The 14,105-nt window shown below is 34.4% G+C and overlaps 1 protein-coding gene across 2 annotated transcripts in view; it reads left to right on the top strand.

The window, feature by feature from the left end:
- RBBP6 (retinoblastoma binding protein 6) overlaps nucleotides 1-14,105 on the top strand; it is a 34,341-nt gene that overhangs the window by 9,178 nt on the left and 11,058 nt on the right. For both annotated transcript variants that reach the window (XM_012644998.1, XM_012645000.1), the window contains exons 3-10: nucleotides 1,659-1,695; nucleotides 6,104-6,148; nucleotides 8,226-8,314; nucleotides 8,435-8,531; nucleotides 8,942-9,081; nucleotides 12,150-12,322; nucleotides 13,544-13,647; nucleotides 13,762-14,099. In XM_012644998.1, the coding sequence (XP_012500452.1) occupies nucleotides 1,659-1,695; nucleotides 6,104-6,148; nucleotides 8,226-8,314; nucleotides 8,435-8,531; nucleotides 8,942-9,081; nucleotides 12,150-12,322; nucleotides 13,544-13,647; nucleotides 13,762-14,099 (1,023 nt within the window). The remainder of the gene's footprint in view (nucleotides 1-1,658; nucleotides 1,696-6,103; nucleotides 6,149-8,225; nucleotides 8,315-8,434; nucleotides 8,532-8,941; nucleotides 9,082-12,149; nucleotides 12,323-13,543; nucleotides 13,648-13,761; nucleotides 14,100-14,105) is intronic.

Here is a 14,105-nt window from a genome sequence, read left to right as displayed (position 1 = left end):
TAGTCCTACCTATTCAGAAGGCTGGGGTGGGAGGATTGCTTGAGCCCAGGAGTTTGAGGTTATGGTGAACTATGATTGCACCACTGCACTCCAACCTGGGTGACAGAATGAGACCCAGTCTTTTAAAAGAAGAAAAAAAGAAAGGAAAGAAATGAGGTAGTTTTGAAATTTTGGCATGTTCTGCTTTGGATCAGTAAGAATATTCTGGAATTTGCCAGTCCTGTGAAGTGGAATGTGTTCTTGGAATTGAGTTAAAATAGAGTCATTTCTTGGAGCTTTACACTCACGTGGGCAAGAATTCATTCTAAAAAATTTTTCTTATTAGTTTGTTGTTTCCATATCTTAACATTTGGCAGTCCTTTTGTGTAATATCTTCTGTATAGTAACAACATTAAAAAACTGAATACTTTCGTTGTAATTTCCAAGTGAACTTAGTGGTATGTGCTTTTAGCTTTAAATGATTCTAAAATTACAAATTATAAGAGAAGAATTAATTCCTACCATCTAGTGTGAAATTGCACTTTAATTTATCAAGTGCCTTGCAAATTGAGCAGAGGGTTGGGGAAAAAAATTTATCAAGTGCTTTTTTTAAAAAATAGCAAACATTCAGTTTCTGTAGATTTTTTACATTCAGAATCTCTTGGGAAAAGAAATACTTGAAGTACATGGAAAAATAAGTTGCCTCTTACACAGAATTGTGTGTCGAAATTCACATATATAGAATTTTATTTGCATTAATTTAATAATAAATTTGTTTCATAAAATGCCTCTTTGTTGAGCAAATACTAGAAAACGAAAGCTCAATTTTTTTTATCTTAGAATTTCCAAATCATGCGTAAACCTAGAAACTCCTCGGAGATGCTATCTAACATTTCTCTGTAGTCAAGATATGAATGACTTAAAACTAAGTATTTAAGGGCTATATTTAACAACTCAATCCCTGTCCCCTTTCCTGTGTAGACTTAAACAAATTTCTTTTTGAGTTTAATTTGTATATTCTTTTAAACATCAAATTGTCCAATTCATTCCATGCATCTGTTCAGTGGGGGTAGGGGAGAAATGTCCAATTCAAAATACTCTATATTGTATTTTCCTGGGAGTTAGAATTGTTGTTCAATTCTTGGTCATTGTTCTGAGACATTTTAAAAATGAAAATAGCTATCAACCTAGCTTTCCAGATTTGAAACTTAGTTTTCGGAGCACAACAGTTTCTCAGGGGTCCAAATTATAAATGTCGAGAGCAGTGCTCTAAGGAAATCTGGTGGGTGAAAATTTACATCTGGACCTATTCAGAAACTGGGGAATAATATAGTTTAGTTTTTCAGTCTCTTAAGAGTAAACCACAAAGTTTCTAAACATAACAAAATCCCCACACTACCTTTCAGAAAACATTTATTGTAAGTGGCAAGGTATACTTATTTTTAGAATTCCCTAGTGCGGAATTTTTTTGAAACCACAAATGTGTCTTAAACTGTTCAAAAGTGGTAAAGATGAGTCATAGTACTTTATTCATTCAGAAATCTGCTGTTTTTAAATCTTTGTACCAAAGGAAAATTGTATTTCTAAAAATGTGTGATTAAAGATGTGTTAAGATTTATTAGCACAAAAATTCATAAATAGCTAATGTTAGTTTTTGTTGTTTTTGTTTTGTTTTTTAGAAGTCGAACAGAACCAGTGATGGCAACTACAAAAGCAGTATGTAAAAACACAATCTCACACTTTTTCTACACATTGCTTTTACCTTTATAATGTAGCAGTGAAGTAAATCATTTTAGAACTTAATATCCAACTGATCATAGTACATATTGTAAATAAAATGTATTTCGATGACAGCTCAGTTGAATATGGATATATGTGGCATAATTTGCACATTTATTTTGTAGAATGGGTAATTTGTGCCCATAACATTGTTTCATATTAAATATGATAGCATTCTCCCTGTATGACACTGTGTTGTACAGTTAATGTATGATACTTTTTAGATCGTTTAGGTTTTACACTAAAGAACATGATGACATGTTCTACATCTGTCTGTCTATAGTTAGTATTTTGTATGTATGTACAGGCTGTTGTGTGCTTTTTGTTTCTTGCAATAAAAAGATGTTTGGAGTGTATATTTTGCCATTTTCACGTTGTATCACTTAGTTTTTGTTAGTTTTTTTTTTTTCTGCCTGATTGATGGCTTTCAAAAATGCATTAGCAACATGCAAAGCTTATTAAAGTTTGATGTTTTCTCCAATTTCAAACACATCATAGAAAAGAGCTTTCCAGGGACCATTGATGCAGCCTTATTATTTAGTCTTGCTTTACTTGGCAATTTTGAGCTCCTGTTCTTTGTTTACAACTGTACTATAAAATGAAACCCAAAGTTGGGACCCCCGTAAATATATAAATGTCTCAGTGATTTTGATGATTTTATACAATTGGGTACATTGTTTTCAGAGTTTAATATGAAGAATATCTTCCACTTCTATCTAGTCAGCTTAAATGTCCAAATTGAAGTATTTCTCTCTTTCTCAGAAGATATTAAAATGCTGCATTAATTAATTGTAGACTGTTGAAAGCTGTAGCTTATCAAAGGTAACTTCCCTTAACCAGGGTAACATCTTAATTTTTGTAATCACAGATTAACCTTAAGTGTGACACCAGTTTAACTTTCAAGCTCTAAAGTAAAAGGCAGCATTTCTAAGTTAAGGAGTGCAACATCTGTTTCAGAACACAGGTCTATCATAATGAGGTTCTGTAAACTTGATGGTTCTCTAAACATTTGACTGCTCAGGCTTGATATTGTACACAGTACAAGATGTCTGAAATCTTCATTTAGAACTCAAGGGTATTGCTTGCTATTTCACTTTATACTTTTTAAATACTACTGATCTTTGTGTATGAGGCATTTCACTAACCTTGGATCATTGAATCTTAAACATAACGTAGATTATCTGAACTTTGGACTTGTTCTCTAGAGTATATGGCCTTTAGTTCTCATGGAACTAAATATAGTAATTCAAAGATCAAAAGTCTTAGTGTTTTGGGGTTTTTTCCCCCTCTTTTTGGATATATGGGGTTTTTTTTTTTTTTTTAAGCATAATGCTGTAAAAACTGTCCAAGTTTCTGTTTTGCTGGTGATTGGTTTAAAACTGATTTTTATGTATCCAAATGCTAGCACAAATTAGATCGACTATCCTGGTTACTGTAGTAGTTGATGTAACACATTTTGTATAAAGTACATTTTATATAGTATTTAAACTAATTCAGATGAAGTTTTATTTCTTGAAAACAATTATTTCTTTTTTGTTTATTAGCATGTGTATAAACACAAATCACATGTTCATAAATAAAGTTAACATTCTTTTAGCCTTGTGTGTTCCCTGGCATGTCTGTATTACATTTATAAGAAGCAGTTTATTTCAAGCTTATTTAGGTTTCTCTTTTCTTTTTCTTTTTCTTTTTTTTTTTAATACTTTAAAAGTGGCTTTAATTTTTAGGTAGAATTATCTGAAATGGAGACATCAGATACCTTGTTATCCCCATTATTTATTTGCTTGGGGTACCTTTGCTGACATTTAGGATGAGAAGAGAATATACTCATCAAGCATAATTAGTGTCCATCTAAGGAGACTTAAGAGTCATGTGGATTGTACACATTCACAAAAGCAAAGTTAAATAGAGGCACTTAGCCAATTTTTAAAATTCTAATTAGAAGTGTAATAAATGCATAGTTTTCTGGTAATTTAAGCCAACTCTAATAAAGGGTGGCTGTTTCCGTATTCCCCAGCCTTGTTTTATTTAGTCATCCCTTCCATGTTGGTACACCAAAGATGGATGTTCTTGTAACTAAACATCAGAATTAGATTTTGTAGGATCCTTTAAATTCAAGCAAGTATAATTGGCACAAAAGATTACAAATCCTTGCTCCCAGAAACAAGACCCCAAATTAGATGCAGGGAGGTGGGTTAATTTTAATGTCTACAGTATGAATTGATCAATTCATGAAGACTTTTTTTTTTAACGTGACAGACTTATTTTTTTACCATTAGTATCTTACTGAGTCACTATTTTTATTGATGTTTAGTACATATAAATTCCTAATCATTTTAAACCATTCTTTGTCAACATTTTCACTCATTTCTTAACACCTTGCTATATGTAGAAAACAAAATTGGATGCTTTTCTAAATTTGTGGTAAAATTGACTTCTTGGTGGATTATAAGGTATTTAGGGGCAATAGTGATTATTTGGTGGGAAGAAAAGTAATTTAGGTGCAATTGCACATCTGAAACCACTTTCAGCTCAATAAATACGTGGTACAATAATAATTCAGCAAAAGGCTAAAAGGAAAGGATGAAGAAGGCCCAGCATAAAAACAAAATCAAGCCATTTCTTAAGTGTTAGGAGTGGGAAGACTTTTAAAAATGTTTTTCAGTTCCATTGGTAAGAAAGTTAATATAATTGGTTGCTTTCTTTCTAAAGAAATCATCAGTAGTTGTATTCCAGATAGTAATGGGCTATTTTTAAAGGCTAGTAATTCGTTTCATTGGTTAGAAACGTACAGATGATGGTTGACAGTAATTTGTTCAGTCCTTGTTAACTTAAATTCATATAATTCCTGGTTAGTGTAAAATGTAACCCTCTTTAAAACAGATTGAGTAGGTCAGAATTTATTCTGCATAAAAATAGAGTATGTATTCTTTTGGGTTTTTTCCTATTTATCCTTTGAGATTAGTTTTTAATGGAAAAAATACTTCAAAGCTAGGCAAGAATGAGAACTCACTGACAAATTATGTGGTTATTCAGTTACGTATCAGGAATGTGGGATTAGTGCATTGTAAACTCTTCATAGTCCCTCAACGTGGAGCAGAGAACCTTTGGTCTGAATAAACATCCCAGTGATGTCCATCAAACTAACTTTTAAAACCCTAAGATATTTGTGAGATGTATCTTACAGTTAGCCAACATTGTTTTTATTTACATTTTTTGAATCCCTACTCTGGTGGGCAAGGCTAAGAACTTCATACTGAAACTGGTTACATTCCTATTCCAAGCTTGTAAATCATGCTGCTTTTATTTTAATGCTCTTAGTTCTCTGGGATACTTGAAAAATATCCGATGAAGACTTTTTTCTTTGATCCAGACACTCGTTACATTCCCTCTATTTTAAACAAGAGCTCTGACCAATAATGCATGAGAAACTTATAACATGTTGAATAAGGAATCTACTTACTACACAGAGCTGTAGGGAAATCATATCTTCAGGATTACTTGGTAAAGATATCTGTGTGAGTGTGTATTCACACAAACATACACACTTTTTAAAAACTGATGTTAAAATCATTTTAGGGGATCAAATAATTTAAAAATCTTTTAAGTAATTTTTAAAGCTCCCTTATATCTTACATATATTTGCTCTGTTTGATTAAATTGTTTCTTTTTTCCAAATACTAGAACCCATCATCATATGTGACAGCTGTTTTCCCTTTCCCCAGGCTGCCTTTGTTTTCCCTTTTTTTGACTTAACATCTTTGCCCTGATAAAGCTGTGGTTTCTTTGTTACTCTTTGTATTAGAAAATAAACACATTTATTCAGGCTAAGCAGTACATGCTCAAAAAAGGAAAAAACGTAGTAATTATATCAGAGCTGTTATTTATTAAAGCAATTATCTGAGCCATTAAAGAGTTGCTTTTTTTACAATGTTATATAAAGGCATTCTGGGAAAATTAGAAGGATTTCTTTTTCTCTATTCTAGTGTACATTGTCTTGAGCATTATCAAATTTAGAGACCATTGAGAGACATGGGACTCTTAGTATTTAGTCACCACTCTAAACAGATTTTCTATGTGATATACTTTTCTTTACCCCATTTTTTGCATTGTGATTGAGTCCCCCCCCTGCAACTGATAGCCTTTATAACTACGTGTGAAATATGTAGAGAAGGATTAAGTCGGTTGAGTTACACTTTCAGGCTTAAAACAAAGTAACAATGAATGTGTAGAAAACTAAGAAAATGCCCAATATTTGAACATTAAGTATCAGTAGGGACTAAATGATCACTTTAAGATGTTTTCAGTTTGGAACTTGAATGTGTGTTTAATTTTTTGTGAACAGATTGATGACCCTTCCGCATCTATTTCTCTGGCCCAGCTTACAAAGGTATATATATATATATATTCTTGAAAATATAAGTCTTTTTCTAACATTGTATTTTTTTTTAATGTGGAACAGTTTTTTAAGAGGGGTTGGGGGAGGATGTGTATTGCAAAAGCATTGTACATATTTTTACTATCCTGTAAAGAGTAGTTGCCGTTTTGAGAAGATAGGGGAGTACTTTGTCAGCCTCAGCATAATGTCGGAGTATTGTTCATCTTCAAGACTTCAAGACACGAAGCTACACTTAATCATTTTTTTCTCTCATACATTTTTTAAAATTATACATTGGAAACTACCAAGGTTCTGGAGGAATTTCCTGGTTTTGGCTGTAAATTATGTGGACTTTTCTAAAGCAGCCAAAACAGAAGATTTCCTTTACACGGACGATTGCATGGTTATTTCTTGAATATTTGAATCGATCCCATGAAGGTCAATATTTTAAATGTTATACAATTGTTTCTTTATACTATAGACTTGTAGTCTGTCTACATTAGAAAAAGTTTTAAACAACCTAATTTGTTTGAACACAGACTACATGAATTGTGTAAGTGTATAAAGTTGTTTACAGGAATATACCAATGTGTATGTTTAGCAGAGAGGCAGATTGTTACCTCCTGAACTCATTGTATATGCCGTGTTTTGCGATTAAGATTGCTTGCATTTTCTACTTAAGAATGTGTATCTTTTGTTTGGGAAAGCACTAGTGATGGATTACTTTTTAAAACAATACATTTAGCTCACAAATTGTGCCTTAAAAAAAAAAAAGAATAGGCAGACTTTTGAGGGCCAAGAAAGAAGTTGTCTAGTTTTCCGATAATCCTTTTTTCCCTGCATCAGAACTGTGAAACCAAATTTAGCAACCAAGATTAATGAAAAAATGGGTTTTCCATTAGTGCTGTCCCTATCTTGTCCTTGGCTTTGTTATAGGTTGTGTCCTTTCCCCCTAGAATGTACCCAAAAAAAATGTCCTAGTAACAAATTGCTTTTCAAGCTCCTGTTCTGGGAAAACTACACATTAAAATTGATTCTAAAACATACAGTGGACTAAGACTATCCTATTTTATAATTCTCTAATGCAAAGTGGTTTAGCATAGAGCTAACATCTTTAGTAGTTTATAGTTTACTGTTTTTATTCTTATGTACTGTAAGGACCATATTTGAGTTTTGGTCTATTCCTACCATTGTTTCTTTGCGGGGAGAAGTTGGGGAGGTTTGGGGCTTGTTTTTTTTCTTTTTTTTTTTAAACTACAGGTATTTGTAAAATAATGTTTGGGTTCAAACAAATTAGTTGTTAAACATCTGTAATTCAGTTTTCTGTAAATGTTGCTGTTGTTCTCAGCTCTGTTAATGTTAAGCATTCTTTGTATATAAATTTACAATAAAATGTTAAAACTGGTTGCTTGTTTTGTGGATGAATGTAAAGACAAACCCAATGGATGGCTGATATGACTGCTAGGTGCTTGAAGATTCAAGTTATTAGAAATCACTCCCTTAGACCCTGCTTATATCTATTGTATCTAATACCTTGAAGGTGAAGCTATGAAGCTCATAAAATTTATGTGGAGAGTTGAATTTAAAATTATGAATGCTCAATGCACATCTTTTGTACTTAATTTGAAACTGACACCACTACCTAAAAAGCCTTCTGACTTCTAATACCTGCTATATAATGTGTTTGGTCATTCTACCCCAACCCCTGCCTCCAAGTTACAAGTTATAATCTCAGTGCTCTGACACTTGAATTATTTTCATGATTTTAAAAACATCAAGTGTTTTTCTTCTAACTTAATCTCAGTCTTTAACTCTTAGAGGAGTAGTATATAAATCTCAATGTAAGGTACAAACAGGGTCTAAGGTTTGAGTGCCCCCAGAAAGATTTTCTTCAGCCTCACAGACACCCAAACATCATGTAATGACCTAAGGAATTCTCAGTGCCTCTTCCAGGTTATATATGTAAATAGCTGTTTTTAAGGCAAGGTTAGTTAGGTACTGCTCTTTACAGGATGAGTGGTGTTGTCTTTGGCTGTGTGGTCTTAACTGTGTTTCTAATGTGTGTGTCAAATAATTACCTATTAAACAGACTGCCAATCTGGCTGAAGCCAATGCTTCTGAAGAAGATAAAATTAAAGCAATGATGTCGCAATCTGGCCATGAATACGACCCAATCAAGTAAGTTCATAAATATTTTATACTAATAGGAACTTTTGGGGTGGGTTCCCCCCAATCAAAAACGTTATTTTTTTTTTAAGTCCTTATATACATGTAATTTTTTTTTTTTTCCCCTTTTAGTTACATGAAGAAACCTCTAGGTCCACCACCTCCATCTTACACTTGTTTCCGTTGTGGTAAACCTGGCCATTATATTAAGAATTGCCCAACAAATGGGGTAAGTCCAAAGTAGAAACTGTGGTACACCTTTTGGTTTTTTTTAGAATTATTTCTTAGCCATCTTATTTTTCTTGGTAAATATTGCCTTCTCTATCACAATAGTTAATGAGCATGGCCTCTGGAGTCAAATTTGCCAGGCTTCAAATCTTGGTTCTGCTGCTTAGTAGCTGAGTGAGCTTGAGCAAGTTACTTGATCTCTCCAAGCCTGGTTTTTCTTCTCTGACATAGAAATAATAATAGTACTGACCTCACATTGGCAGTTGTGAGGATTAAATGAGATCATATATGTAAACCACTACAAATAATACAAGTAGTTAGTAAGCTCTGTGTCGTGTTACCTAATTTATTAAAGAAAGGTAACTGCTTTTTTCCCTTCCTCCTCTCGTCTTCCTTTTCCCCGCCGAATAGGATAAAAACTTTGAATCTGGTCCTAGGATTAAAAAGAGCACTGGAATTCCCAGAAGTTTCATGATGGAAGTGAAAGATCCTAATATGAAAGGTGCAATGCTTACCAACACTGGAAAATATGCAATACCAACTATAGATGCGTAAGTATGCAAATTAGGTATGACCTATGGAGGCTACAGTCAGTCCCAGGGTTTAGTGTTTTAGTCTTGGGCTTGTAACTTGGCTACTTGGATTCCTTGAGCACTTTGTATACCAAGATTATTAGTCTCCACTTGTTACATTTCTGTGAGGCTGCAGTCTGCTCCATTTAAAAGCAAATTTAAAATGGATTTGGGGATTTTTATCACTGAGTGCCACTTCCCTTGTAGTCTTCTAATTTTTTCTTTTTCTGTCATTCCCTGCTTTCTTCCTCATTCACATACATACTCCCACATAATTTTATTATATATGCTGCTTGCATTTTTTAAGTGAACAAAACAGATTGTAATCATTTTCAGAAATGAGGCTTAAGAATAAAAGTTCTGCAAGATGTCAAGGCAAATTTAGTGCCAAGCATAAACGAAATACTGAGGTATCTTGAATAAGTTTGGATATAGTATGTAAGTAGGGTTTATTTTATAAACCATTAGTTCAGATCAGCTATTTCTCTATAACACACCTAATGCTTACTTTTAATTTGTATTCAGATTTTATTTTCTGAGCCAATTTTTAATAAAATGGACAGACATGAAAATCTAGTGACATGGTTCGACTAGATAACTTCCTATTTTCCCTGCTTTTATTACTGTGTTTAATTACCTTTTTTATTATCTTCAGTTGTGAATTCATGATATACAACACAATATTAAATGTTCCTTTGGACTATGGTTGTCTAACTGTTGTGCATAAGAATCTTCTACAAAAATGTGTTAAAAGATTCTGATCAGGTAGAGTGACCTTGGGCAAAAAAAAAAGAGAAAGATTCTGGATGATCTGCCCACCACCCCTCAGTTTTTGATTTAGAAGTTATGTGCAAAGACTCTAATTCTGCATTTTTAGCAGGTCTTCCAGGAAGTTTATGAAGGTAGGGGATCCTCAGAATGTACGTCAAGAAACATCAGTTTAGAGAATAGTTGTTTATGTTCTTGGTGACCAAAAAATATATATATAAAAAACTGTATATGGAAACACAGATTTCTTCAGCTTCATGCTATAAATATTGTTGTAGTATAGTGAGCAGGTGGGGATAATAAAAATGGCTATGCAATGGAATGATATTGAAAAAATTAAATGGTTTTGAATATGTACTTTTTAGTAAATGCAATGTTTTTTTAGTTTACAGTTAAGAATTAGTTTTCCTGGCCGGGCGCGGTGGCTCACACCTGTAATCTTTAGCTCTCTGGGAGGCCGAGGCGGGCGGATTGTTTGAGCTCAGGAGTTCGAAACCAGCCTGAGCAAGAGCGAGACCCCGTCTCTACTAAAAATACAAAGAAATTAATCGGACAACTAAAAAAAATATATAGAAAAAATTAGCCGGGCATGGTGGCGCATGCCTGTAGTCCCAGCTACTCGGGAGGCTGAGGCAGGAGGATCGCTTGAGCCCAGGAGTTTGAGGTTGCTGTGAGCTAGGATGATGCCATGGCACTCTAGCCCAGGCAACACAGTGAGACCCTGTCTCAAAAAAAAAAAAAAAAAAAAGAGTTTTCCTAAACTCCCAGCCCTGCTTACTTCCTCAACTTCACCCCCATCTATTTTTTTTATCAGTCACCATCCTGTGTTTTTGTGGTTCATCTTGAAACAGTCTGTTGTTATGCTTTTTCTAATTCAGAGACATTTCATAGATGTCACCAAACAACTTGAGGTTGAAATTGGTGATTTTTACAGACACAATTTAAGAGCAGACCGCTTCATCTATATTATGTAAACGTTTTTAAAGAACAGAAATTTGTGTTGGAAAATTAATATCACCTGTGAACCCTAACTAATAATTAACTTCATTGCTTTTGAATGCTGAAATACAAAAGCCCATTTGTGCCAAACACACAGCAAATATTGGGGAAAGATGGGAGCCCAATTATTTTAAATGAAACTTTCACCCTCTCCACTAACACCACTGATAAGCAACTCAGACTCTTCTTCTGTTTCTTTTTCTATCCTCTGTTCTCCTCTTTTTTTTTTTTCCCCCCTTTTCTTTTCTTTTCTCTCTTGGGCAGTGGGAGACTCCTCTTTCACAAATTGGGAACAATGGGGCATAAGCAAATTGATACTTATTTCTGGAATCGTGGTGATGTCTATGGAGCAACTGCAACACAAATAACACACCTAAGGTACCCTACTCCGTACAGCTGAGATTCTTTCATTTTCAGCATTGAGATAAACACACTCTGTTCCTAAATGATATAGAAAGGATTTCTCTAGGAATTCCTATGTTTTACAAATTTGCCTGATTTCAGAGAAGATGAGGGTGTGGAAACCGAGGTGAGAAGTCTGAGAAGACTTTTTTTGTTTTTTAATACTATATTTAATACCAACATTTCTGCAAAATGCATTTCTACAAAAACTGGACCTGGAATGTCTAATGAGGTGTTACTTCACATTTTTGTAACACATATTTTGATCATTTAAGTCATTAATATTTCTTAATTGACTATAAATAAATTAGTCTCTCTTAAAATGCTAATTATAAGTAGGTCATTGGTTTTGAAGTCTCATTCTTTAATTATTTGTATGGTGATGACATAATAATTTCCCTTGAACTATCTTCCCTTAATTATATAATGTCAGTACTAATTTTAGTTTCCCATCTTGTGGCATTCACTTCAGTACCTTCACAGGTTTGGGGTACTGTTAGAATATGGGGAGGGAAGTTTTTGTTTGGTTTTTTTCCCCCAAGAAACAAGGAGTAGAAAAAATAGTAGAGCTTTATGACACTAAATGTGTTGCTGTATCTCTCCCGGTCCTCAGTTCTTACGAGTTACGGATTCTAAGATCTTTTTAGCTGTTTTTATAGCATTTATTGTTTTTTTTTGTTATATTTGTTTAGGGTTTTGTTTTGTGTCTTTTTGTTGTTAGGGGGAGGATATGTATAACTGCTGCCTTATTATGGAAGATACTATGTTTGTCTAAACTAATTTGGCATTGTACTGAATTATAATTTCCCATGTAGAAAATGTAGCATGAATACTCTGCCTTCTTAACAATGTTAAAACATGAAAATCTTCTTTTACAGAGAAGCATATGCAATTGGGAAGAAAGAAAAACCACCCTTCCTGCCAGAGGAACCATCTTCTTCATCAGAAGAAGATGATCCTATCCCAGATGAATTGTTGTGTCTCATCTGCAAAGATATTATGACTGATGCCGTTGTCATTCCCTGCTGTGGAAACAGTTACTGTGATGAATGTAAGAAATGCTGAACCTTTGCAGATGTATATTTTAGAATATTTGTGTTTACTTGGAAAAGCTCTTGATTAAAATATGCAATGTTGATAATAAGTGTTGAGCATGAGCATTTAGTTAGTGAAAGCTGTTCTTGTTGCTGCATTTTTTATTTTTACGACAGTCTTGCTCTGTCACCCTGGGTACAGTACGGTGGCATCATCATAGCTCTCTACAACCCTCCTGCCTCAGCCTCCCAAGTAACTGGGACTACAGGCATGTGCCACTGTACCCAGCTAATTTTTCTATTTTCAGTAGAGATGGGGGGGCGGGTCTCACTCTTGCTCAGGCTGGTCCCGAACTCCTGAGCTCAAGCAATCCTCCTGCCTCGGCCTCCCAGAGTGGTGGGATTATGGCGCGAGCCCCAGCGCCCAACCTGTTGCTACCTTTTTTAAACAATAGCCTCTTTGTCCCTTTATGTATTAGAACGGACAACCTCCCTTACCTTCATCAGGGCAACTATATTGGGATTTTTTTAAATATAGAATTTTTAAGATCTTTTGGGCCTTAGATAATTCTGGAAATATTCTTAAATGGTACCTAAATCCCCTTTCCTGGATTGTAAATAATAGCTTATCCTAAAATTTCTAGGTATAATTAAACCAGCCTCGTGTAAACATATTACCCAGCATTTGCCATGTGGTTGTGACCTTCCCCCGCCCCCCTCATCACTTATATTAGCACTTAGATTTTTTTCCTGCCACTTATCCTAAGTTTGTCCCTTCTTACCCAGAAGAAAATGGTGCTGCCTGAAAATTTCACTATTCAATCCTGCTCTGATCTTTTTAATTTTTTTTTCTTTTTCTTTTGTTTTTTTTTTTTTGAGGCAGAGTTTCACTCTGTTGCCCGGGCTGTGATCATAGCTTACTGCAATCTGAAACTCTTGGGCTCAAGCGATCCTCCTGCCTCAGCCTCCTGAGTAGCTGGGACTATAGACATGCACAACTATGCCCAGCTATCACTTCTCTTTTTAATGTAGCATAGGTCATAAGAAAAGTTAGAGCAGAGGAGTGCTTTAAGACAAGAGATTTTACTTAAGAGTCTCTTAATCTAAGAAATGATTGTGCTGTGTGCTTGAAAAACAGTAACATAACTGAACAGATGTGGGCTATCTTTTTAATTCATTCTATAAACACTGCATTTCTAGGATGCTTTTACTAATATTTAAAATCTTATCATACATAGGTATAAGAACAGCACTCCTGGAATCAGATGAACATACGTGTCCAACATGCCATCAAAATGATGTCTCTCCTGATGCTTTAATTGCCAATAAATTTTTACGACAGGTAGCTGTCTTGTGTCCCTTTTATGAAAAAAAAAAATTTTTAATCTTTTAACTGATTTATGTACTTGGGTGAATATTACATTACATTTTTCTGCATTATTTTTGTTATCTGTAGGCTGTTAATAACTTCAAAAATGAAACTGGTTATACGAAAAGACTACGAAAACAGTTACCTCCACCCCCACCCCCAATACCACCTCCGAGACCACTCATTCAAAGGAATCTACAACCTCTGATGAGATCTCCAATATCAAGACAACAAGATCCTCTGATGATGCCAGTGACATCTTCGTCAACTCACCCAACTCCTTCTATATCTTCATTAACTTCTAATCAGTCTTCCTTGGCCCCTCCTATACCTGGAAATCCATCTTCTGCTCCAGCTCCTGTACCCGATATAACTGCAACAGTATCCATATCCGTCCATTCAGAAAAGTCAGATGGACCTTTTCGGTAAGT

The sequence above is a fragment of the Propithecus coquereli genome, unplaced genomic scaffold (genome assembly GCF_000956105.1).
Source record: "Propithecus coquereli isolate 6110/MARCELLA unplaced genomic scaffold, Pcoq_1.0 Scaffold223, whole genome shotgun sequence".
Classification (NCBI taxonomy): Eukaryota; Metazoa; Chordata; class Mammalia; order Primates; family Indriidae; genus Propithecus; species Propithecus coquereli.
Note: the sequence above shows the minus strand (reverse complement) of the source record. Positions and strands in the feature narration are given on the sequence as shown.